This window comes from Pelmatolapia mariae, linkage group LG1 (genome assembly GCF_036321145.2).
Source record: "Pelmatolapia mariae isolate MD_Pm_ZW linkage group LG1, Pm_UMD_F_2, whole genome shotgun sequence".
Classification (NCBI taxonomy): domain Eukaryota; kingdom Metazoa; phylum Chordata; class Actinopteri; order Cichliformes; family Cichlidae; genus Pelmatolapia; species Pelmatolapia mariae.
Window position 1 is genome coordinate 40,720,001 of NC_086227.1, and position 27,374 is coordinate 40,747,374.

Genomic DNA, 27,374 nt, shown 5'->3' on the forward strand with positions numbered 1-27,374 from the left:
CATCGATGCAAACGCTGCCTCACTGGCATCTCTCTTCCTCTTTGACTCTTTTTCTCTTTATCAGCCTTTCGCTGCTTTTATTTCCTTCTGTAAACCTTTTCATCCCCTCCCGCTCCCCCCGAACCCCATCTCTAATCTTAAGAGCAGTCAGCACTTTGTTTTTCTGATAACGTCTGATAGATAAACACGCTCTCTTATGTCCCCGGGGCCCTCCGCCCTCTCTCCCGAGAGCACACCCCTCTAAAGCACTTCCTCTGCTACAATTAGTCCGTAATAAATACACCCTGGCCTTAAAGCACACATGCACGCTGGCTCTCTGTCTCTGCTTTTATGTAAAGTGCCACATTAGCTCTGCGCGCACATCTGAGCTAAAGGGAGAGAGAGCCGACGCCGAGCGCAGCGTTTTTTCTTCTCCGCCGGCCTCGGCGACAGCGCGTGAGAACAAAAGCAGTTATAAGGCCACTAAGAGATATTCGAACATATGCAGAGAATTGCAAGCATTTCCACTCGAGTCTCAGCTTCCTGATGGCTTTGATAAGATTAGTTTGCTTTCTTAAACAGGAAACGTGCTGCTTAAAGACAACAAGACGCCGCACAGCTGCACAATAACTTTCTTCTTCTCAGAAAGCCAAAGTTTTGCTTCCTCGCAGCCGACAAAGAAGAAGAGGAGAGACTTTATCAAAGTGATGGAATAAAGAGAGATTTAACACGGTCATATTAAAAAGACATGCAGCAGTTTCAATATTTAAAAATCCCATTTGCTTCGACAGAAGAGCTTTTTCATTGAAGAGCATATGGCAGCAGTACCTGTATCCATCCAGCCTCTCTCTTATCTCCCTCAAAGAAAGAGAAAGGGGGGGGGCACTTTCAAACAGACATTCAGACATTGAAGAATCATTCAATTATCGGCAGCATGATGTAAAATAATTACCTGACTCGCTTCCTGTAATGAGTGCTGCTAATTAGCCATAGACTTTTGTTTCACTTGGAAAAAGAAAGAGAAAGTCCCAAACTCCCAGCGCAGAGAAGCTGTGAAACAGATATGTTGCATGTTGCGGTGGGTGCGTGCACGCTATAGGATGGGCCTGCCTCCCCGAGTCTGCACACGCAGCTCTCGGTAAACAGTCGAGAGTGCAGAAAAGATCCTTCTTCTCTTAATTAGCTGTGTAACAATTAAAGTCTCCTCTTAGTAAATTGAACCTTTGTCTCCCTCGCCTCCCTCGTTGGATTTCAGCACCTGTCACAACAACCCCTCCCTTTACCACCACCTCTATTACCTCCACAGCCACCCCCCCCTCCGCTGGAGTCATTATGCAAAACTCCACCAGAAAGCGCCCAGCGTGAGTGGAAGAAAACAGCAATTATTTCTGATATTCTGTTATTTAGGCCGTATTGACATTCAGCGACTTTCTCTTCCTCTGCGTTTGCCTCGCCCTCGCCGCCGTCACCTGAAAATCACACAGAGCCTCAACGCCACCGACGATTAGTCTCAATCCCGAATCAGGCAGGTCATCGCCGCCGCGCCCCGCGGTGTGACCCACACATTCTCCCCGAGTGTGTGTGTGTGTGTGTGTGTGCAGCATTGAAATGCAGCACAGAGAGCAGCCAGTGATGTAAGCTGTGACAGATACACTGTGGTCATTGTCTCTCTGTCCTCTTTCTAACCATGCGTGAGCGCGCTACACTGCCATGTTTGTTGTCCGACACACACACACACACACACACACACTGAACTGTGCCCTGGTTTTTCTGACTGATTTGACAGGAAGAAGAGCTTAGTCACCAGACACAGAGCAGGCCACAGCACGCAGGTACCACTGAACATTTTGAACCTCACCCACGCAGCTCTTTGCGTTTACACCTGTGCTCACATATGGAAGCCAACCATGGATGATAAACAGGAAAACCAGATACCAGAGATGTGCTTCATCAAGAAATGGTTACGCAAGAATATCAGAGAACGCGAGGAAGAGGAGGATCGGGATATGATGGAATAATCGCAGAGGGAGCTGCGTGAGAGACACGACGATCGCGTCGAGAGTCGGAACCTGAAAAACAGCTTTCAAACTTGGCTGAATGTTCCCTCTGCTCCCTGCACGTTTACACCATGTGTTCAATAACTGCTCTGGTCACCCATAGGTTCGTTTCTTCCACCTGACCATGGCTGCTCACACGCTGACCTCGTGGTTAGGAACCCCGGTCATGTTTAGTACGAAGGAAACTGGATCCACCTTAAAAACATGACATCCTGACTGAACCTGTGATATTCAGCAGGACGAGACGACGCTGCGCACAGAGCCGTCTGATGCATGAGAACCATTTTCACATCATTTACTACATTTTCCTGTTTTGTGTCTCTGCTCGCCGGCCGTACCCTCCCGCTGCTTAGCGAGTGTTTGACACTGTTAATCCTGTGCTCATCGCTCGCCTTTGTTGGCTGCTGCAGGGGTCCGACCGTGCCGCTGTGACCTCTATTGTAGTGCGCTCGGGAGGGGAGAGGTGTTCACGCACACACACACACACACACACACACACACACACACACACACACACACAGACATCTGCAGGTCATCATCATCATAGTGGGAATAATACCAGGGATGGTTATCATAAAGGGAGGCTTTGAGCTCCCGGCCGTCTTGGGAAGATGATTTGGCCGGCCCGGAACAATGAACTGTGGGAATCCGCTTGTCCCGCATTGATCTTCCTCCCATGGCATCCCCCGCAAGGCTGTCAGAGCGCCGGATGGATAAAAAGAGCCACAACATTTTTCTTTCTGTGCCTCCCGCTCCCTCCCGGTGTCTTTCTTTTCTCGCTGTCAGGAGGGCCCTCGCTGATCAGCGGGGATGAGCTGAAAGTTGAACTACCTGTTGACAGGACCTCTTAAACAGCCCTCAATGACACATTGTGCAGAGAGAGAGGGAGAGGCTCCTGTTCATTCAGTTTGTCACAGCTCTCTTGTGCTGTCTGTGTTGAAGCGGAGCAGGATCGTGTTAATCCACTCGTGTTCTTATGATTCTTTCAAGTTCAAGGAGCTCTGTGGAAAACTGCTGTATATTAGTGTAATGCCGAGCTGACTGGGATCGGCGTAAACGTCACGTACTTTGGCTTTTAGTGAGAATTTCCTAAACGCAGACGTGTCTTTGTATTAAAAGCACCCGTCCTCTCGCGGGCTTCGGGTCCCGGCCCGCCGGCCTCGGGTGGAGCTGGGCTCAACTCTGGCAGGTGTTCTGCGACTGTTTCTGTGTGCAGTTGAGTGCAGAGTGTTTTTGCCTCATTACAGAAAGTAATAATGCGGCAAAGTCAAAGTGCGAGCAAGAGGAAGGAAAACAAGGCGGCTTTTTTATTGGATTAATTAGACGTCTCGCAAAGACCACCTGCAATAGAACAAAACACGAGCCGGGAACAAACTCATATGTGCAGCGCTCCGACTCGAACCGAACCGTCTTTTGCCAAGAGGTAATTGATCTTTGAAAAGATGAGGAAGCTCTGTTTGTACTTTGAAAATACACTTAGAGCTTTTTAATGAACCCGACTGTCCCCGCCGCTCGCCTAATCGCCAAATATTTAGCACGTGAGGAACATATGGCCCACGTTGTCCCTCCGACATCAGAGCGCCGTCGCCGCAGCCCCTGCGTCTCGTTAACGATTCGGTGCAGATATGATTGAATTCGGCACATTGTGAATAATGATTGATTTGTTTAACGCAATGAATTTGTTCATTAGGACTTAATGAGGTATCGCATTGTGATTAGTCGATGGGTTTCGTGTCGATAAATGCCAAAATAACAAAGTAAAGTCCGACTAATGGCTTTTCGATCCCCCCCCACCCTTCTCGTCTTAAATGTCAGCCAAAAGTTTCCTGACAAAACTCGAGCCTGACAGCAAATTCACCAAGAACGCTGTTTATTTGAATATGAATTCATAACAGGCGGCCATCCCTGATGCTGCGAGTGCCTTTCATATGCAATAATTTATATGGTTGCAATTAGAGAGGAGCACATTTAAATCCTGTATGCATTTATGATGCATGCTACCATTGATAAGAAAGAAATGAACTGAGCACATTTAAATGGTGACTGTAATATACTTCCATTGTGTCACAGATACCACTTATAATTAAGCTGAGGATTGAAGAGAAACCAAGTGAAATCAGTTTGTGTGAGCGTGCAGAGGATTCGCCGTGTTTGCGAGTGCACGTGGTGCCTCGCTGAATATTAAACCACAAACTATAAAGACAACAAGCGAACCGTCGTGAGAAAATGCTAAAGGAAGTCTTTGTGGTTTTAGAGGTATCGGAGGAGCCAATAGTTTTAATGAGGCAGCGTTGCAGCACATGCCAGGAAATGATAAGGTCGTACAGGTTAGAGAATAACGACACACGTACTGTAAGAGCACAAAGGTACGGCTGGCGTTCGTAACGGAGTCTGCGGCGAGGGACAGCGGGGCCCCGAGTCTTTCCCCAGGATGGCCGGTAAGAACCCGAGTTCTCCTGTGACAGCGTCGAGCTGCTCGATTTGGTGAGAGCAGCGAGCTGCAGCGCACTCTCCGCGTCTTTTAGAGGGCACTCGCATGTCGAATTGTTGTCTGTAGTCAGAGGCTCGTGTTTGACTGGCTGCGTGTCTACGTCTCGTACACCGCCCTCCAATTCCCCCGCGCGCGTGCTCGTGCGTGCGGATGTGAGCAGAGGGGGGATGTCACATAAGAAATGTCCTTTTTAATCAGGGGAAAAAATATAAAATGACTCGGGAGCAAGGCGAGCATATTAATGTGCCTCATTTGCATACGCTCGTCAGCCAGGATACGTTTATAAAAAACACAAACTGGATTCGTCAGTTCATTTCACATTATTCCATTGTCTATCTGCCTTTGTTATATGTTAAAGATAAAGGCAGAAATCAAATTGAAGAAAAGGGCAAGCTGCTATCTCCCCAAATGAGCAACAGCTCATCAGCCTAGTTTAAATCACAGATTTCTATTCCAAAAGGCAGCCGCTTCTGTAAAAAGGGCCCATTCAAATAAGGTCTCCTCCAATATATGCACGGCTGCTGATGGAAGATGGGGTGTCACATAAATACAATTTAAAACCACAAGTCGTTTAAAGCAGCCTAACAAAGTTTGATCCTTCCCAGCAGTAATTCTCACACGCCGTGGGAGCGTGTGATAAAACTATATGGTGACAAATTAAAGGAAAAACACCAGCTTGTGTGAAAAAGCTTCTTCCTGTCCTTTAAAAGGTTAGCTTTAAAACAGACTGTACGTAAAAGATGGACACCGATCAGTTCCTGGTCTGAAAGAGTGTGACGTTTTGGTCACCACGGTTGATTAAATCTTTTTGTTTCCAAATTTAGACGAGAGGGTGGAGCGGTCAGCTTTGTTCGCACAGCGTGTATGGGAGCATCAGGCCACGCCCATAATTATGCACGCTTAAATGTGGGTGATTTATGAAGACATCCTCCCCCTGTGCAGGTGTCGTGAAGTTTGTGTATCAGGCTGTAAACATGTTTATTTGTGCTGTTTCAACACGGGGGTCTGTGGGGACTGACTCACTGCTGCCCCTGCTGGATGTCGGACGAACTGCAGGTCTTGGTTCATATTTCAGTCCTGTGGTTGATGAAAAGAAAATTAGATTTTTATTTCCAGTTTGCTAAAAACAACTTTTTTTTCATGCATGAACTAAAACGAAGGTAAAAAAAAAAAAAAAAAAGCTTGATTATCCTAATTATTCGACAACCTCTGAACAAAGTAATATATTTATTGTAACTGTGATGGTATATCATAATTCACATCATTTAGCGCCTTATGTTCCAGTTATCAACATGACGTGTGACCTTTAAATTCAGCAGTGTTGTGTTTTTAAGCATGTGCTTGAATGAACAAATACAGGAAAATATAGAGATTACATTTCTGTAGAATGATTTTAAGTGGAACAACAGCAAGACAAAGATTGCTTTGAAATGACAGCAGTGACAGGAAGTAGGTACATTTTCACAAAAAATCAGGTTTGTGGTGCAGATCGGGTAGATCGTCACGGCAGGAAGGTGAGCGCTCAAAACGGACCCGGCACCGTCTCACAGCCTCTCAGCCGGACGGGTCACACGTTCAAGGTTTTCCTTTCATTTGTGGCCAGTCCGTAAATATTTCATTCAAGCACAAACTTTTTATTAGCAGGCTCCTAAAGTGATTTCTTTCAGCGTCACTCGGGTCAGATAAGATCTGTGACAGAAGCACATCGAAGTGCTGTACGCAAGCCTGCAGAACATAGCATAGCCATTATACTCTTAATGAATTCAGGCGCATTGCTTTACGATACTTGTGGGGAGAAATAAGGAGAATTCAAAGGGCAGCCCACAAGTGTCACATTCCTTTACACACAAGTGGAAAGTGGCCACAGTGTTTAATTCATGTCAGCGAGATAAGAATCCACCATCGGCACTGTGTTGGAGGGCTCTGCGGTACCAGAACAGGCAGCCCTTATGTCTGCTGACCTCCTACTGGGAGGGGGGGGGGTTGAATGAACACATAAGCCGAGCACGACGTGGTGTAGCGTGTGCTTCACAAACGTAGGTGGAGAAAGAGAAGAAGGATCCCAGTGTGGATGCCCTTTGCTCCTGTGAAGAGTACGCTGAGCTTCCTAACATGTCACCTAGTGCCACTCCCTCACGCCGCCTCTCCTCGAAAGCGCTTTTTGATGATTATAATCCTACATTAAAGTCCAGTGGCTGCCGCTGTTACCAGGCAGCATGCTAATCAGCTTAATGAGATATTATACAATATTTTGTTGACCTAAGCAGAACCACACTTATTGTTTTGCAGGTTTGACCCCTGCGAGCAGCCATAGATGTTTATACCTCTCCATCTGGAGAACAGATGGATGTGCATTAAAAGCACTGTTGTTTATTTATGTTTTACTTATGCATTCGCCGATGTTACACATACGGAATGAAAACACATTTAATGGCGGTGCGAAAACTGTGACATATTTCACCCAAAAGCCAGCAGAACAAAGAGCGGGCTGTGCACAGAGCAGTGTCGGTGTATCCACGGCGTCTTCGTGTTGTTTCCACCGTCCTGGAAACTGTGAAGAGCACAGACAGCGAAGAGCAAAGCGATTCACATCAAATGTAATACGGCTCTTTAATGGAATATTGTGCCAAGACAAGTGTCGTGGCACCGAGATAAGAATGTTGTGTTTACTGGAGTAACCCCTTGGTTTTAAGTGCTATTGTTAATATCATAATTGTAGTATTGCCGTGGCTTCCCGGCAATGCAGTTGCTCCATTTCATTAAGGCGTGTAATTGGAGGAATTCTGATAGGATGGGCACAAGTAGCTTAATTATACACTGCTCACTGTGTTTACAGAGTAATTATTCCATCCAAAACGGCTTTACATTTTGAAAAAGTTCTGAGTCGCAGCATCCCCGCAGGCCTTCGGCGCTGACAGTTCACACTGGTGTTTTTATTTCACCAGGGCACCTATTCTGCTCCTCTCCAGCCCCACACTCTCATCCTTGGAGTGTCTTTACATGATTTTCAGTTCGAAACAAAAATCCTTTTTTATCTGATCCTGTGTCTCTATGACATCACAGAGATCCAAGAGCAGAAAAACTGAGTGTTTAGAGCATTACTTGTTGATAACGTGTACATACACTGACCTGACTACTAAAAACGGCCAACAGCAGAAATATGACAGGAACACAACTGGCATCCACATTTCCAGACACGTGTTTGGATGAACGCCCACACACATCGTCGAATGTCTGTAAAATATTAAAATACGTCAAAAATGTTTCTAATACGTTTTAATTTTTCTGTTTCTTCAGGATGGAGGACTCTAGTTTATGTCTTGGTGTATCGTCAGTGGTGCCTGACGCCGAAGCCCACCTGAGCAATGCTGTTCTAAACGGCCGTTACCCAATCAGTCAAAAGCTTCACCAGCTCACTGCCCAGTTAGGACACGCCTTTCCCGACCTGCACCGCCCACAGCAGATTCCCGAAGAGAAGGCGGCCACGCCGTTGGATGAGAAGACACACCACGCAGCCCTGGCCAGTCAACCAATCAGCAGCCAGATGGCTCTACTAGCCAATCAGCTCAATCGAGACATAGACGCAGGGGCGCTGAGTGGGTTAAACGGGCGTGTCGACCTGCAGCAGTTTCTCAATGGGCAGAACTTGGGCATCATGTCCCAGATGAATGATATCGAAGACGATGCTCGCAAGAACAGGAAGTACCCGTGCCCACTGTGTGGCAAGCGCTTCCGTTTCAACAGCATCCTGTCTCTGCACATGCGCACACACACGGGAGAGAAGCCATTCAAGTGCCCCTACTGTGACCACAGAGCGGCTCAAAAGGGCAACCTGAAGATCCATCTCCGCACCCACAAACTGGGGAACCTGGGAAAAGGCCGTGGCCGAGTTCGAGAAGAGAACCGGCTGCTGCACGAGCTCGAGGAGAGGGCCATCCTGAGAGACAAGCAGATGAGAGGGAGTGGCAGTCTCCTCCAGACCGCTCAGACGCCACATCTGGGCCCCAACAGCAGCTCAAACACCCTTCAGCAGCAGTTAGGGTCAACCAGCGCCCCCACCCATTCCTCCGGGCTCGCCACTCCAGACACAGTTTCTCAGCCGTCTTCCTCACCCAAGCCAGCCGGCGCTCAGGACGACCAGTCTCTGAACCCTACTGTGGGCTTCCGCTGTACCTTCTGCAAAGGGAAGTTCAAGAAGCGCGAGGAGCTGGACCGTCACATCCGCATTCTCCACAAGCCCTACAAATGCACCCTGTGCGAGTTCGCCGCCTCCCACGAAGAAGAGCTGATAAGCCATGTGGAGAAGGCCCACATCACAGCCGAGACCACGCAGGGCCAGGGTTCTGGTGGCTCCGGGGGCATGCAGATGGCCACCGAGTTTCGCTGCGAGGTCTGCGGCCAGGTGTTCAGCCAAGCCTGGTTCCTCAAGGGCCACATGAGAAAGCACAAGGAGTCCTTTGAACACTGCTGCCAAATCTGTGGCCGTCGCTTCAAGGAGCCCTGGTTCCTCAAGAACCACATGAAGGTGCATCTGAACAAGCTGGCCATCAAGAGCAAGCCACCCCAGCCCAGTGAGCAGGACATGGCCGCCGTCAACAGCATGAGCAATCTGGCTCAGGAAGCCCATGCCAACCTTTATTCCCGCTACATTTCCTGTCTTCAGGGAGGCTTCCTTTCACCAGACAAGCAGGGCCTGAGCGAGCAGCACCAGATGTTGGCTAAAGCGGGGATAGCCATGAAGGAAAAGGAGATGTTAGGAAAGCTGCTTGGACCCATGGCAGGTGCAATAGGCCACGGGCTAGGTGAAAACGAGAAGCGCTCACTCCTTGGCTGTCTCAACCTCGTTCCACCGCTCAAGTCGAGCTGCATGGAGCGCCTCCAGGCGGCTGCAAAGGTGGCAGAGATGGACTCGATCAATAGCTACCAAGCCTGGCAGATAATGGCTCGTGGAATGGCTATGGACAGGGCTTTCATGCCCAAGGATCAGCAGCAGCAGCACCATATAACCCCGGGGCAGGAAGATGAGATGGCTGGTGTGGGCTCCTTGGCTTCCTTCTCAAAGGAGAAACAAGACTACTCCTTGATTGCTTCCGGTGATAGCTCCAAGCAGAAGCAGCTCTCCGAGGCCCTGCAGGGATCCAAGGCTTCCAGTGGAGCAGTGATGTCCATGAAGGAGGATGGAAGAGGCTTTGACGGTCACCGTGACCTCATGTCCCACCACAGTAGTGCTGAGGCTCCTGGAGCCCTGGCCGGCTTGGGAAGCCCAAACATTGACTACAGCCTCTCCGGCCTGTCCGGCCTGAAGGAGAAGCCTTCAGAGTGCCCAGACTGCGGACGTGTCTTCAGAACCTACCATCAAATGGTCGTCCACTCGCGAATCCACGGTAAAGACAGGCGAGGCATTGACGAGGCACTTCAGCAAGGACTGGATGAACGCCGTGGATCGGCCAGTGACCCCGAGTCCCAGTCCATCAGCCGCTCCACCACTCCCGGTTCATCCAATGTGACAGAGGAGAGCGGCGTTGGTGGGGGACATTCCCAGACAGGAAGCATCCAGGACGACAGCCCCCATCCCTCCTCGCCATCTTCAGGTAGGAGAACTACTTACTGAATCAACTAGAAGGCAGTGGAGCGAGCGTCCTCCATGTCTACCAGAGAAAGTGATGTAGATCTTTTCCTGTGATCCTCCTTTCCATGAAATTTGATTTCTGTTCTAGTCAAATCTTTTAAACACATAAACAGCAGTGATCATCAGCCTTTATTAAAGGAAGAAGACCTCTGTTTTTGATGGATCAAAGCTTTGACGCACACGAGTGATGTTTGCTTTGGGTTTTTTAAGGCGGCTCAAATGTAAAAAAATGTTGAGAAGAGATGCAGAGCCACATACAACACGTACAAGTCCTCTGCTCAAACCCCTCGACCTGTTCGTGCCTCCAGTCTCAAACTTATGCAGAGGGTGTAGTTCCCTCTGAGACCACATGGGATGCTCTGTTTGCTTATCTAATCTTAACCTTTAAGCTATCGTTAACCTAATCTGTGATGCTTTACATGATGGGTACATGTTTTTATATATAAAAACAGCTGATGAATAGCAAAGCAAAGTGTGTCGACACTCACCGTGACCGAAGTTTGTGAAATAAGCACCTGAGCAGGCCCCAGAGGAGTCGCCCCCCTCAGGGTGTTAGAGAGAAGGCAAAGCAGGATGCTACGTCCATCTTTGTGTACAGTCTGTGTTAACGCTGGGCCGCACACGCAGCACACCGTTTGACTTTCATTGACCTGGCGGTGCACGTGGCACATAGAGTCAGCTTTGCTCTGTTGTTTCTGCCATTAAGACTCCAGAGAACGCCATCGTGCCCGTTCGCGGGTTAGCAGTCTGTTTCCCGGGAGTGCGGGGACGAGCTCGTCTTAAGCACAGCGATTAATAAATGTCTTTAATAAACACGGCGGAGATGAGCGAACCCCTCCCCTTCCCCCACCCAGCTAACGCAGGCCGGCCGGGGCTAGATAAGTGTATGTTTAGTGGGATTAAGGGAGGCTCACTGCTAATGATTACACAAGTTTTTAAAGGTAACTTTTGGTTGCTCCTCAGGGCGCTACGCTGGCGTTAAGAAGCGCGTGCAGTAATTAGGTCACGAATACGCGATAATCAGTCGGTTTAAGCTAAACAAGACACTAATTAAAGATATACATATAAAGCAGGTCAAAAACATTAGCGAGCTTCATTTGCAGAAGCAAGGATGTGCTTTTAAGTCTTTTGAGAGAAAATATAAATATATATAAATATAAATCAGAGTGGCTTAGCTTAAGGCTGTAAGCAACTTAATTCCACCAGTGGAGACGAAATTGTTTATTTATTCACAGAGGCATGAAGTCCTTATCGTGCCCGTGTAGTGTGATGGGTTTGAACATGGGACAGGCTATGTTTATTTTAATCTAAGAAATAATAACAGACAACCCCCCACCCCAATTAGGAATTAATGAAAATGAGAGTGAGATAAAAACCTATTTTCTTTATAGAGACTATTAAACATAACACTTCTCAACAGGGTGGGGGTGTAGCGGATGTAATTATCTTCTGAATTTTAATGCTGGAAGTTTCTCCCCCTCTCTCTCCGTCCCTGCGTCTCTTTTGACTGGAGCACTTTGAATCTGACGAGTACAGCTTGTGGCATTTCAGCAACTTCAGAGGTACTGTACGCAAAATGAATAAATGCACAAATTCAAATAATAAAACTCGCCGTATTTACCGCCAAATGGTAGCGGAGAACAAAGGGTCGCATTAGATTTAGATGAGTGGTTAAATCTGGCCCTGGGGGCGCCACCTTTGGAGGATTAAAGACAGAAACGTACGTAGAAAAACAAATTAAAATAGTGCGCGTTGCTGCGTGTGCGCCGCTCAGTCGCAGCGCAGCACGGCCGGGTTTAAAGCCGTGTAGAGGAAGTACGCAGACTGTGATGTGGACGGATGGAGTTTTTATGTGTAAGTGAAATTGAGAAGGAAACAGGCTTGACATTGAAAGTGCTTTAACAGAGCCTCTTTTGCCACTTCCTGTTTTTTAATAAGAAGGAGCAGCAAACTTGACTCGTCGTTGTTCACAACTTACACAATATGAATCACGTTTGGAGCTCGGGGACTCTCAAATTAGAAGCTTTGATGTGTGAGAAAAATGTGTCTGAGTCTCATGTGGAGAAAGGTGTCATGCTTCTCCGCTGCATGCGTGTGTGCGTGTGTGTGGGGTTGCTTTGTTGCGTGTGTGCATATATCACTCTCGAAGAGCGAACAGGATGCCGTACTGTACCATTGTGTTAATATCTGAGGTTTGAAAAGCAGAGCTCGTGATTCTCTGTCGGCGTGTACCTGCGAGCGTGAGCGTGTGTGCGTGCTCGCCTTCTACCCCGCCACCTACCCGCAGCAATTTAGAGTTAAACTTAAATTATAGTAATCAACAATAACATCTCAACTGTGAAAGAAGGTCAGCTCTGGCACTTTTGTCTTTGAGACGGCACTTGTTTAAAAGCAGCGCGTGAAGTGTGGAAGAAAAAGAGCAGAAAAACAAAAGCCTTTGTCAGAGACGTCCTTTAAAGACCTTCCTTATTAAACGCAGCTCTGCGGCACACCTTGAGCATCTTCCTTATTGAATATTTTTGAAAGAAACAAAGAGGTAATTACATATATGCCCATCACCATCCTTTTTTTTTGCACTTTTTTGTTTGGTTATCCTCGCGCCGACTTCCCCGTATTGTTTTCTGTGATGATCGAAGCTGTGTGGGGAGGAAACGGCGTGCAGTAATCACGTTAGGAAGCCTCAGCAACAGGTAGCGCTGCCATGAGGACCCGGTGCCACGAAGGCACCGCTGCCTCCTCTTTCTCCCCTCTCTTCCACACAAACAAACCGGCGTTGCACGATGGCGTCGCTGAATGTGTAGAAAATTGGCTTTGCTGCGTGCTTGTAAGGCCTAAAGCTGCAGGAGTCCTCTGCAACCGTCCCGCTACCCCGAAACCCAGCTCCTGGCTCTAAAAGGACCGTGCACGCTCCCTCTGGCTCTTTCTTTCTCCTTCTCGCTCTCTGGAGAATCCCCCGCGTCTTCATCTTTTTCCTTGCGTTTTAACATGGCAGGGATTAGCCGGCATATCCCTGGTCTTACCACGGCTCAAACAAGCAGGCAAAATGCTCGCTCCATACAAATTGAAATTGGATTTGCCAACTTGACGCCTTAGGTTATAAAGTGTGGATATTCATCTAATTGCGACAGTACAATGGGGGCGTAATTACACGTGCAGACAAACTGTTAGAGTGTAATTACTGTGCCATTAAAACAGGAATAACGTCAAGCTGAACAAGATCCAGACCACTGTGGCTGTAGCTAGCTGACATTAGAGAGGAATATCTCCTTGGCATCTTCGCTGACTTCCATGGAGATCGAGCGTGTGGCCGCTCCAGGTCCTCGGGTGTTCTGACCGCGGACGTTGTCCGGTCATCTTCAGCTGCCTTTGCGACAAAACTCGAAAACTATTTCAAATTTCCCCAGTTTTCTGTAAAACGTCGTGTCGGGGCGAACAAACTGCACCATGTGACCCCCTAAAATAAAGAACGATGCATTCGCTGTCATCACGACTGCACACTTGGGTTTGGGAAGCAGTCGTGAAGCCTGGACTGAGCATGCTCAGTGTTGCTGCCAGAGCTGAAGATGCGTTTGTCAGTTTGTGAAGGATTAACTGACAGCGTACAAATGACTTCGATAAAACTAAAAGGATCTGAAATAAATAATTAAAAATAAAGAATAAAAAAATGACACGAGCTGCCGAGGAGGCCGGTGGTCGTCTGTTTACTGTGAAGTCCTATATTTCCCTCCAGTGTCAGTGAAACTGAGAGACGTGAGATCTAAAGTCAAACGTAACGTGTTTACAGTGAAACTCGACGTGTCTGCCCTCGAATTGAAACTGAAAACCAAAGAAAGTAAAAATGCACGAATGATACAAACTGCGAGCAGCTGGTTACCTCTGGCGCTGGTAAATTACAGTCAGGCCTCCCTGTTTTTTATGAGCTGATTTTCCTCGTTTGTGTAACGTAAACAGACGTCGCGGCGACTGCAAGGAACACCGGCTGAGTAAAGGTGAACTCCTTGGCACCCTCTGTGGAGTAATCTGGCCCTGCACGCAGAATCGTTTAAAAAAAAGGCGCTTTGAAACGAGGCCAGCCCTCGGTGAAAGATAATATATGTGTGTAAAAGTATGCGCATTAAAAAATAATGAATTACGGCTCTTTCCCCCGTTCCTTCGCCTGTGCGGATGACTTTGTCTTTGTAATTGACATCCGCTCCTCGCACTATTCTTCTTCGCTCTATAATCAGAGAAGTCGTGGTTACAAAACCTGAGCTTTCTGCCCCCCGCTCATTTGAAGAAGTCTGGCCTGTCATATCTGTATTTTTTATGTGTCACCAAACTTAAATAGACAGTCATTGTGTTACAGGCACATTCATTCCCTGAGCTGTATTTTTGTACAGTAGGTCAGGACTCTGGTGTCTGCTAAATGATAAAAGTTCTATTCAAACGCACTAATTGTCAGTGTGCTGCTCTGATTGACATGTCTCGGATAAATGCAGACTTAGTATTTTTGTACACGCTTGCACAATATAAAAGGCCAATTTATTTCTCTGTTCTTCTTTCTCATTTGATTTCTTTCTTCCTTTTCTCCTGCTCTCTGCCTCTCTGCCCTACCCCGTCTCTCAGACTCAATTTGTAAATATTACCACGGCAGGAATTAGCCCGGGCCTTTTTTAAGACAAATTTCAGTCTTATTCCAACGGCGGAGGCTCCTCGACATTCCTGGGTGGCTATCGGCGGCTAGCCTCGTCCTTATGAAACATTTATCGGCCCATTTTATGTCTTAATGATCACGTTAGGATTCCCCGCTCGGTTACGAAGACGGGACGGCGATGCCGAAGGAGAGGAGATGAAAAAATGACAGAGGGGGAGATGACAGGGCATCACAGTCCTCGGTAAACAGCGGCGCATTATGCCATCCACTCGTTTCAACTCCAAATCTGTGCCAGAACACAGCTTACCTCTGCACACACACACACACACACACACACACACACCCTCTGTCTTCCCCATTTCTGTTTTATGTTTTTATAATTAAAACATAATATTTATCTTTCCACAACAGAAGGCTGCCTTACACTGTCAGGTAGACTGTTTGCATATTAATATTCTTAATACATCAACAAGCTATCTTCTCCGGTGTCACTGCTAAAAGTGAGCAGCAACAGAGGAGCTGACTCACAAACGCACTCTTTACTCCACCAGTGCAGCAGGAGGAGGACGCCTTAAAAAGAGGAGAGAGAAGAAGAAGAAAAGGAAGCAACAAAGACATAAATTAACATCACAGTCACAACTTGTGCTGCCGGTGGAGCGTGTTTACTTAGTCTCAGCATTAAGATGCACATACAAATGCACAGATCCCCGCTAAATAAGCGCTCCCTCCTCCTCCGGGCGCGGCGACACTGGCTAAAAGTTTCTCTCTTTGATTGTGTATGTGTGTGCTTAACGGCGGGATGGGGGGCGGCTGAGGGTGAACGCCAAGTTCCTTTTCTCTCCGTCTGGTGACAGCTGTCTGACTCTGTCAATGTGGGATTCCTGTGAAATGAGGCAGGGCTCTCTCAGTCGGGGAATGCAAATGACGGCGGCGGACGGTGGCGTTGCCGGTTTGAACGCAAACGACCTGCGCCGGCCTTGCGATGCCGGGATCTTTTTATTTTTTTCCCGTTCCTCCCTCGCTTTATCATTCTCTAATTTTTCCCGCCCCTCCTCCTCCTCCTCCTCGTCTTCCTCCCCCCTCCCCTCTCAATCTCCTCCTCTTAACCCCAGTGACAGGTCACATAAAAAGCCTTTTGTGTCAGCATCAGGGCGCTGACATGAGAGCAGAAGGCTACATGAAAAATGTTCTTTTTTTCCCTTAGCTGTTGCTATCTCGTCATCGTGAAAAGGAGAGCGAGGCAGGGAAACGGAGCGAGCGAGAAGCCAAAAGTGAGAGAGAGGAATTAAGTCCAGGGATTAAGATCTCTGAGCTGGGGTTTTTTTCCGCCCTCTCCCCCTGCCACATTCCAATTGTTCTTAAAATATTTGGCAATGTCAATTAGTAAGTGAGCAGAGCTAGCTGATGAACACAATTTTCCAGGCGACTGAGCACCCTATTGTTGTGGAGCGAACAGCAGATTTCTGAGGTCATTATCATTCCCTGTTAGCCGTGCCCAGCTGCTCTCCTCTTGGCTCCAGCCAAACTCTGCTCTCCTCTCTCCTTTTTCCCCTCTCGCTCTTATACATCATCTTTCCCCTCCCTCTTCCACCCCGCACCCCCGCCTCCGCCCGGCCTGCACCGTGTTCGGGGCTGGTTGGTAGCGAGGCAGCAACAGGGGGCCTTCAACAAGAGGAGGGACGGGGGGGGGAGGGGGGGACGAGGAGTGCGAACAGAAGAGGGAGCGCGGGGGGAAAAAAGCTCGGTGACATAAGATTGAAGAAACCTGAGCGAGCTTTTCAGGAATAAAGCGCTTCATTTTCTCCCGTCGCCGTGACCTCCGTCCCGAAAGCAAAAACATGCATTTTTTCGTGACCTTAGAGTGGAAGAAACACAGCGCCGATTTCAGATTAAAACTGAGAAAACCAAAGAGAAACACCTGCCCGCCGCTGCAGTTTGATTCAAAAGAACCGGCTTCTCTTTCATTCTGCACAAAGCATCCAGGTATCTGCATCTAAACATCCAACGGCGTCTTTCTGTTTTGTTTTTAAGAAAAATGATGAAAGACGCCTTTGTACAAAAGTACGAAAACAAAAAAACTGCAAAGAAGGAAGGAAATCAAAAATCTCTCACTTGTTTCTGCTTTCCACTCGTACATCCTAATGTGTTCCCAGAGGCCTATTCACCCTCCTCTTCTTCCTCCATCCTACTGTAACCCCCCCCCCCCCACTTCCTCCACCACCCACCCACGGCTGCCCTCCCTCCCCTCAGAGCTCCCCTCGCACCGACGTCTTTGCAGATTTACACCAGAGCAGGAAAAAATCAGGGTTAAGAGCGCTCCGCACCTGTGAGGATCTTATAATTTAATAAACTCTTCTAAACAGAGTTTGTTAATTTAAACAGCTAAAAAAATGAATAAATGTAAGAAAATTTAAAAAAGAATAAATGAAGGTTGGTGGAGGAATACCTGCTCTGTGGTCAGTGCCACCTGTCGGTTATCTCCGTCCTCCAACCTGTAGAAAGTTTGCATAGTTAACACTGTGTTAGCTATCCTCTGTGTGTGTGTGTGTGCTGCAAAAAGAGAGGAGGAGGAGAAGAAGAGAAAGAGTGAGAGTGAAAAAGGGTGAGCGGCATCAAAGCGTTGCTCTCAGCTGCAGCTGCCAAGCTTCCTCGTCCCCAGTTAGCAGCCATCCAGCTGTCAGGCTGCGCGAAGAGGAAGAGAGGGGGGAAATCTCTCACCAGCCATATGGTCCCCGGTTCTGTCAGAGACACTCCACGCTCCGTGGGCAAATGGCAAACTCATATATCTAATCAACACTCTTAATATCCAGACCTGAGACCGAGGATATTTTCAGAGCGTTGCCTTTCGGCGGCGGCGGGGATGTGACCTGGCACTCTGGGTTTATTGTTGCAGGAAACACTCGTGGAAAAACCAACCCGGCCCAGTGGCCCCGAGCACGCTGGCTCACGCTGATGTAAGAAAAAAACAATCCCACAAAGGCAGGACAGGAATATTAATTCTTTAAAAAATAGTTTTCTGTAGCGTGCCGTAGCTTTAAGGAGCGGCGTAGCTTTAAGGCGCCATTACTCCATCAACAGGAAGCAGCAAAGCAGTGGGACTACTTTCAGCAGCGGATTCATACATCCAGCAGGTGAAGCAGAACTTCACCTCCCTGAGCCTGGTTCTGCCCGAGGTTTCTTCCTGTTAAAAGGGAGTTTTTCTTTCCCACTGTCACCAAAGTGCTTGCTCTCAGGGAGTCATGTGATTGTTCGGGCTTCTCTGTATTGCTGACAGTATCGAGCACGCTGAGGTGACTGCTGTGTGAGCTTTTATTTGATTTAGCCTTGTTTTGTGTTATTTTCTTACATCCTGGTTACATTTTTGAACTTGACCTCATCACGGCATGAAAGCCCGTTGCACGCTGCTCTGTGACACCGACGTGCGCACCGGATAGGCTCGAACCCTCCTTTCAGTGCAGCAGAAGCTGTTAGCGTTAGCATGGCTCGGCCCGAGAGAATGGGCTCGAATGTGGCTTTGTGCTGTCTGTTAGCGGGATGCTACACCTGCTCGTCTAATCCTGGCAGGCCTCTGCCTCCAGTCTCTCCGGCTGCAGAGTAACACGTGCCTTATGGCGCAACAAGCCACACTGAATCACGACGAGGTTTGTTGGTATTACAGTGACATCGCTGTGTAAAGCTTGGAAACAACCGTCGCCCCCGCCTTGCCGGGACGGGGAAGTGCGAATCCCTCCCCAGCTGCAGAAAACAGCTTTGAGTGTGCGAGGAGGAAGCATGCAGCAGCGAGTGATGTATATACAGAGAGAGTGACGTGAGGCGGAGCAGCAGAGAGAGATTTAAATAGAAATCAGGAGATTTGGATCGAGGGGGGGGGGGTCCAAGTCCCACAAATCTTTGCTCAACCCAACAACCTGAAGCAGAGGCCATTAAAGCAGAGAGCCGGGTGAGATATCAGCCGAGATGGATACGGTGGCAGCGATGGTTTGGAGGGATGGTAACTTTAATGGCCCCACTGGGTTTTTAATGAGTGTTGTGCCCCAAACAAAATGAGCTAATTAGTGTTATCATCCATATATCAGACCTACACACACACACACACTGCTGTGCATGCTCTGGCACTCGCAGCCTTTTCCATGAACTTACTAACATCTCAGATTCACTCCTTTCTCTCTGATTTGTGTCGCCGGTCACACCTCGTCCTCCTGCAAACACTCCGCCCCCCTCCCCGAGCGCTGGGGTCGTGCCCTGTTTGCGAGGGGAGCGATTATGTCTACACTGGTTTAAAATCGCGATAACAATACCACGAGCGGGCGTTTGGGAACACAGAGAAAAAGGTGCTCGGGCCAATATCCCGGCATTTGGACTGGAGCCCCCGTTACCTGCGCCGGCGTAAGCCGTGTGTTTGTCACGCCATCGCCTCCGGTTGACCACGCTGCCCCACCAGCCCCCCGCTTTATTTCTCTTGCGCTAAGCCTATTATAAAATCAATAAACAATTGAGCTTTTTTCCAGTCCTTTTAAATCTTTTTCTCCTCTATCCTCTGAGATGAAGGGGAAGCATGCAGGCGGCAGAGCGAGGGGGGGGGCACAGAATCAGTAACCCCTTCCTTCCTGACCCTTGCACACGTCATCTGCACTTAGACGCAGCGTGGGAAATGCACAGGTGAGGCCTCGCGTGACCGTGGCTCTGACCGCCGCACTCCATCGTCTCTCCTCTCAGTTACACGGAGCTGCCGCCATGATGATTGAGGGGTTTTTAATTGTCACACTGTGGAAATGTAATAACCCTCGAGTTGATAAAAATCAACAAACACCAACTCCGATAGCTGATTTTCAAATCAGCATCAGAACTGTGGCGTTTACACATTTTAATTCGCTTTGTCAGTTTAAACTCATATTTCAAACTGAGGCGACAGCACAAACTTCTTCTCCCAGCAGTCACGCACGAGTCGGAAATGAGCGCGTGCAGCTCGGCCCAGCGCGCTCTGTTTGCTCTTCTCGGGAGCATGTAGAGTAATTATCAGCGATTAAAGGCGCCGTGGGTTTCTCGCCACGTCCAGCAGCAAGCCGTTTGTGGGGGAAAGCCTCGCCAACAAACTTTGGTGAAGTCACGGCGGCGTGCAGAGCAGCTGCAGACGCTGACATCCTGTCACACTTTAAGATAAACAGTCTTCTGCGCTCTCTTCCACCCACCCTCCGCTGGCCGGACGTTTGACTGCAACAGATTTCAGCAAGCTGTTGATTGTGTCGTCTTGGACTTTATTCGTCCTGGCCGACCCTCTCTTCAACACGACCGCTATTGGCCGACCCCGGCCCACACCCCCGCCCCTCCCGCCTCCAGCCTCGATCTTTGGAAAGCTCTCGTCAGGATGGCCTAAACTAGGCTACACGTGGACCGCGGACGTGTCCGCGCTCTCCCACGTGGTCCTCGGAGACGAGGGCTCACAGTGTGCCCAGAGCGCGCGGACGCCGGACGAGCATTTGGCCGGCGTGCTCGCTTTTCCCCGGGTTTGTCCCCCTCGGAGACCCTGTGTGGGCCGCTGGTGGTGACTGTGCTTCAGGCAGCATGGTGTGGCCATGTGTGTCACATCCCCCCTTGTCATCCCACCAGACGGAGGGCTGTATCATGGCTATCATCCTGTCACACTTGGATGAAGCTTCTTCGCCTCAGAGTTTGACAGTGACTTGCCTCAGTGACAATTAGCATCAGAAGCGGCTCTCTTATCCACCTGGTTCAAAGGTCTGCGCGCTGAAGATTGGCAGGCGTCTAATTTTCTGTCTCCCGCTGCTGTCGCCGCTCCCTCCATGTCTCTTTCTGCTCTTCTTTTGTCGTGCCATGTTCACCATCCCTTCCACGGCACCTCCGGTCCCCGCGAGCGGGGCCTCGTGCCGCCGTATCTCAGCCCGATTCAACAGGAGGGCTGCGCAGAGAGGCGTTGGTGCTCGCTGCCTGCGCTCGCTGTGTTTTCCTCCTTCTTTCGCTTATTTCCACTGGGAGGAACACTGACCTCATTTGTGAGGACAATAACCCCCTTGACTTTGGGGATTAAGACATGAAACCTTTGTGGATTAATTAGGTTCAGAGCTGAATTCATTTTGTCGCCACGCAAAGCAAAGAGAGAAAGAGGCAGGAGCGGGACACGGGCTGCGGGCCCTACTATGAAATTGCTATTTGTCCAGATATAGATATATTAAACACACATGTTGGGGCTGATCGCATTTAAATCCTCCAGCAGAGTGACTCTCCGGGCAAAGCTTCAGCACAGGAAGTAGGGGACCGGTGCTGAGACAAAGCTGACCCGCCCAGCTCATCCCTCTCCGCAGGGTGACACGTGCAAGCGTGGGCCGCCCGACCAGCTTCAGTCGGCACCGAGCTGCGCCCCCGGGCTGCAGCCCCAATCTGGGCGCGCTCGGCCCTCCGTCGACTCTTAAGCCCGTCGCACAGAGCAGCGAGCAGCGGCGCCGACACTGCCGCAGGAATCACATTATCTCAGTTGTCGTGGTAACAAAACAAAGTGTTTGTTTTCCAAGATGCAACTGCAATTTAGACGCTTTACACCTCTCGTGTGTGTGTGTGTGTGTGTGTGTGTCAGTGTGTATGTGTGTACAGGTTCTTACTATACTGGTGGGGACCAAATCCCCGTCCCCACGGGGCTGAAGCATTTTTCACACTCAAAATGTGGTTTTAGTGTCGGGGTTACAGTTGGGTCAGGGTCAGGGTCAGGCATTCATATTTGATGGTTAGGGTGAGGGGCCAGGGATGAATGGGATGTCCCCACAAGGATGGCAAACCAGATGTGTGTGTGTGTGTCAGTGTGTGTGTGTGTCTGTGTGTGTGTGTGTGTGTGTGTGTCAGTGTGTGTGTGTGTCTGTGTGTGTGTGTGTGTGTGTGTCAGTGTGTGTGTGTGTGTCAATGTGTGTGTGTGTGTGTGTGTGTGTGTGTCAGTGTGTGTGTGTGTGTGTCAGCATATGTTATTTGAATGTATCTTTAGCTCGTTTGTGAGACGCTGTGTTTACAGGATAAAGGTGTTTGTTTCAGCAGCTGAAGACGTGTTAAAGCATTTTTCATGTCGTCTCGTGCTTGTTGTAAATAAAAGCGACTGTTGTCTTATTAGAGTAACACCTTCTAAATGCGACAGCCCCAGGTAGAGCTCCCTTATGGACCGAGTGTGGAACATGTGCTTGATGAGATGCCTTCCTCGCTTTCATTTACAGCTCTCCTAACGAACATAAGTCTCATCGTCTCTACCTACGCGAACACGCCTTTCTCTTTCTGCCCTCGAGTTACCGTCGCCCAGTGTCCCGCGCAGCGAGCATATGTTTATGCTCGTGATAAGGTGGTTATAGCGAGCGAATGTCTCTCTTATCCGCTCGCTGTTGGCGTGTAAATCTCCGTGTGAGCATCTTAGAAGGACTCGCTCTTAGACCCGGATTAGGCCTCAGATTCCTGCGCATAAAGCACATGGAGACCTTCATGAGACCTGATCTGGAAGGACGGGCTCTCAAAGGGCCTGAATGATAAAAAAGGCAGCTGCATGTTTCACTGAGATACAGCGGTGCAATGTTGTAGACATGAACCAGCCAGTCTTCCACACGTGTAAACGGCTCTAAACGACGATGAGATTGCATAAAAAGTGCAAATCTGCCCAGGAAACCACTTGTGCTGAAGAAAATCTCTTCCTCAACTCACCTCAGAGGCTCGTGCAAATAATCTCAGCATGCAACGCAGAGACTGAAGCATTCAGATGCAGAAGTCACACAAACGTCTTCTTAGATTCAAAAACAGCAGTGTGTGTGTGTGTGTGTGTGAGCACAACCGAATAAAGCCAGTCACATTGTGTATTAACAGTGAAAGACTGCTCGCTGTGATGAAAACGACTAAACGGTTTTAGCCGAAACGTTTAATCACAGGAACTGTGCTGAAGTCTCTGCAGCAGCCTGACTTCTCCTTTTCCACTGCAGACCACATTTAGTCCTTCTAACAGGCACCAGATGCATGTGAACGCCTCAGGCACAGGCTGCATTTTAGCCACATGCTAATCACCTCTTAGATCAGCTCTCTTGGGCCTCAGTCACACGTGTACTTGGCAAGTAGTCGCTGGGTGAAATCAGTCGTTGCTTCGGTTACTTTGTCTGCAATAACTCACCAGCAGAAGTAAAAGTGCTCGGCGAGCAGTATGCAAGAGTTTGCAGCCAATCAGAGATTTTTACTCCAGCAGCCGGTGGTTGGCAGATGGTCGCCGATGGTTGTCTGTGGCCTTATGGGCATTTTGGCCTCACGGTTCTTTGGTTTAAACTTTTCCTTTGGGCTTCATGTACCGGAGTAATTGTAATAATAATAATAATGGATTGCATTTATATAGCGCTTTTCGAGACCCTCAAAGCGCTTTACAGTTCCACTCTTCATTCACTCTCACATTCACACACTGGTGGAGGCAGCTACAGTTGTAGCCACAGCTGCCCTGGGGCAGACTGACAGAAGCGAGGCTGCCATATCACGCCATCGGCCCCTCTGACCAACACCAGTAGGCGGCAGGTGAAGTGTCTTGCCCAAGGACACAACGACCGAGACTGTCCGAGCCGGGGCTCGAACCGGCAACCTTCCGATTACAAGACGAACTGCCAACTCTTGAGCCACGATCGCCCAAATCTATGGCCACGATTATAAACGCTGTTTCGTGACAGATTTCAGAGAAAACAACGAGGGCGGATGTCTGGTGCATTCTACATACTGAACTACAGCTGCTTTTTAACAAAAGACTATAAACAAGGAGAAAAATGATAAATACCCACATAAAGCAGCATCGTTTGAACTGACAGATTTACTGAAAGCATCTCTACTTTGAAACAGGCACGAAGGGGAATCGGGGCCTTCCAGCGGTTCGTTTGAGCTCGGATCACATCAGCTCGTTTATATGGAAGTTGTACCTGTTTTGCATGCCTGTACATGCCCGAAGGTGAAAGCTTTACGGCCGAAAAGCCTGTCAGAGAACTTCTTTGAAACTCGAACATCTTTGAGCTTTTTGTTTAGCATGTGGCTAAAACGTAGCCTCGGTGGTTTGTTGGTGATCGGGTGGTTGAGAGGTTAACAGAATAAAAGCTCCTTTGGGGATTCTTTTGTTTGATGGCTGCACGTTTCAGCTCAGTGATAGCTCCCTAAATTGGCACTGAGCCCCGATAACTGAGAAAGCCTCGCCCGAAGGACGGCTTTTTCCAGAGCACCAACTTCCTTCGAGGACATCGAGGCAGACTTTCTGTAATTTCAACAAACGTACTACGCAAGGACACAGAGGCTTTCCGGAGACATTTAACCCCTGGGCCTCCAGCCATTCTCTCCTCCTGAGAGCACAGGTTTATCCCGGGCTTTCGCGCAGACACTCACATTTTCCCCAACGGTCCCCCCAGCCTTCCTATCCCCCGTCTTAAGACACGCGGCTAAGTCGGGGCTAAGCCACAAAACGCCCTCCCGGGAGGGCGGATCGACCAAATGCCACCTCTCCTGGCAGGCCTCGCAGGTAAGGTGTAATTGTGCTGGCGCAGTACTCTCCGAGCCAGCACTCTGTCCTATTAGACACAGTGATGAGGAGTGGATTTTCAGGGCCAGGCTGCGAAAGCTGCTTCGGTCAATCCTCCCTGCCGCTCAGCATCGTAGTCTGATCCTCGAGCCCAGCCCTTACTTCACGTTTCTACCTGTTTTGCTGGTTCTTGACAAGACGGGATTTGGTCCTTTGTCTTCCCTGGCACTGCCTTTTTTCATCTTTTGGAGAGAAGGGCAAAGCGAGGATGAGGGATTGAAAGTTTGTGGAGGAAAGTTTTTGGAGGACGTTTCTGGATTATGTTCACAAGGCACAAGCTGCTCACAGTGTGAACATGGCACATTGTCAATGAGATCTATTTCCATGACGATTATTTTTATACTCCAACAATCAGGGAGCCGACAGCACAGTACCACAGGAGGAAAAACAGTCCTTCTTCCAATTCGATACACACTCGGTAACATTTTAGCTGTAAATACTAACAAAGCCATGAGGGAGAATATAGTGACAAGATATCAACCTTCCTCCCGTTGCCGCTCAGCTGAGTGTCCTGTTGAGTTGTCAAGAGCGAGAGCGGCAACCCTCCTCCCGATTCCGATCGGACTCGGCTCTCCACTGTTCAGCGTTGCGGTAAATGCAACATCTGATGGCTTTCTGAAATCCAGCGTGTTGGACAGGTGAGACGCTGCAGCCGGCGTCACTTTTGAGATGCGAGTTAGCGCCGTGTCACCCTTCCCCATCTGTAAGCTTTCAGCGCGGGTGGGCGGGCGCTCGCACGTTTCCGACTGCATTAAAAAGTCTTGTAAAAAAAAAAAAAAGAACATTTGTGCAGTCTATCGAGAATATGGCAACTCAACAGCAGATTTGGAATTCGCTGCTATATTCAGTGTCACTATTTGACTCGGTGTTTGGCAGACTGGAGCAGGGTGCAGATTGAGAGACAGTGTCACAGGGAGAGGGAAATGTCTTGCCTCCTTCATCTGCCATTTACACTGCTCCCACTTATTGCTTCCCTGAGCTTTTCCCCCCTTTGTTCCAACCTGAAAGAAAGCATCAGTCGCATCCACCTCCTGCTTTACATAGCGTCCCTGACAGGCTCTGTCAGATACATCAGTGCGTTTCGGAGCGTACGACTCGTCTCCCGACGCCTCGCTCGCTGCTCAGTGGGCTGCTGGAGGGCTTTCTGTGAGACAGAAGGGCTCGGCTGCAGAGCGGGGCGAGAGCCAGGCGTCTCCATGATTTTTTCGGGGTGCATCACCATCTCTCTGCAAGTGCCAAGCGCGCACCGAGGCCGTGCCATTCGCTGTAGAGAGCGTGCGACGGGGGCACGCCGTCCTCCCTCTCTTCCAGGCTTCCTCGACGAATCTGGTTGCCACATTAAAGACAAACGCCGCGAATAAAATTGTAATTCAGCGAAGCTGTAATGAATGCAGCGAAATGGTTGTCTAGTGAAACATTTTGTGAACTCGATTAGAGGTGCTAAACCATTTATTCGCAAAGTCTGTTATTGCAGACATAATTTGTGTGGCAGCGCAGTTTACCTAATTTTATTTATGAATCCCCTGGTCAGTGTTGCTTCTACGTGAACGAGCGCCAGCGCGCGGGCCATCTAAGGAGGAGGAAACGTGGAAATGCTGTCAGGAGCGTCTCACGATGAATTAACCTGTAAAGCTGCTTTGCTCTCCCTCTGCCCGTCTGAATTAACACCCCATCGCACTGATCAATGGATCCCCGCTAACAGCGTTAGACGTTTTGTTTTAAAATACCAGTGCCCAGCTGGTGACTCCTCGCACTCATCTGTTTGTCTCTGCTGCCGGTTCCTGCCTCCCTCCATCCTTTTCTCTCTCACTGTGTTTGTTTTCCAGGCTGGAGGGAGGGGTGCGCTGGTGGGGCTGGGTATTTGGCCCGCATCCTAGGTATCACATATCTGACCGTATTTCAAGCCCAAATGAAGCATGTTAAAAAAATCCCTCTTTCACTTTAAAGGTCAGACATTAGTGCTGGTAAAAATTGATCTGTGGATTTATGAATTTAGCCCCGTTGTTGGGGCTCCTTTGTAATGGAAGATTCAGTGGGGGAAGCTTAACATTGCATTGTTTTGCTTTGACAACGCAGCCACGAGAGCCCGTGCAGCTGTTCCCCGTGCTCACAATGGCAGATTAATTAACACAATCATGTGGCGCTGGCTCCAGCTCAACAGCCAGGTCTGCTCAGGGATAGATAGGTAAATCCTATACATGCTTTTCCAGGCTAGCGCCAGCGCTGGTGTGATGCTCCGCCACGGCGCCGTAGATTTGGTCATCGACTGGTCAGCTGTAGGAATGAAATGGTTTGCTAATTGCGCTGATGTTGGAGGGTGTGTGTGCAGTTTTTTTTCCCTGAAATCGTTTCAGTGGATGCAGAGAAAGTAAAGAAGCCAGGTGTGCATGTGTTTGTGTGCACGTGTGTGCATGTGCACGTGCACGGCCGCTGCCATTAGATGGAGCTGTTCTAATTAAGATTCTGCCGGCCGACCTGTCTCTCTTACTTACTCTTACTCTTACTTGCCTGACATTTTAAACTGTCTATTATGCCGCTTGGCTTTCAGGTGCAATGCTGTGTAAATGGCAAGTCAAAAAATTATGTATCTTTTACATACAGTTATCCATCAGGGAGGCGGCGGGGTGGGGGAGGGGGGGCTGACAGATCGGGCCGGCTTTTTAAATTATTACAGGACTCTGTGATCTTTCTCCATTGATTATATCACTCTCTCTGCTGTCACTCTGTTCTCTCTCCCTCCTTATTTTTTATTTTTAATACTTCGTCGCCCTCCGCCGCGCACGCACGCGCACCTCTCCTCCGTGTTTCGCACGAGCATGACCGCAGTTTGTCAATATTTTACCCTTGGCCCATCCCCTGTGTTGATATAATGATCACTTAACAGTCAAGAGTAAGGCGAGGAGGAAATTAGGGCGTCGGCAGCAGAGAGGACAACAACACTGAAGCAATTATGTTTCTTTCAGCCCAAGCATTCTCACGTTAATGAAATCCCTTATCGTTAGGGGAAGAGGAAG

General features: G+C 48.9%; 1 protein-coding gene across 5 annotated transcripts in view; it reads left to right on the forward strand.

The window, feature by feature from the left end:
* Positions 1-27,374, forward strand: part of znf536 (zinc finger protein 536) — a 180,787-nt gene that overhangs the window by 88,917 nt on the left and 64,496 nt on the right. For all 5 annotated transcript variants that reach the window (XM_063481303.1, XM_063481285.1, XM_063481294.1 and 2 more), the window contains one exon: positions 7,825-10,118. In XM_063481303.1, coding sequence (XP_063337373.1) covers positions 7,826-10,118 — 2,293 coding nt within the window. In that variant the 5' untranslated portion in view covers position 7,825. The remainder of the gene's footprint in view (positions 1-7,824; positions 10,119-27,374) is intronic.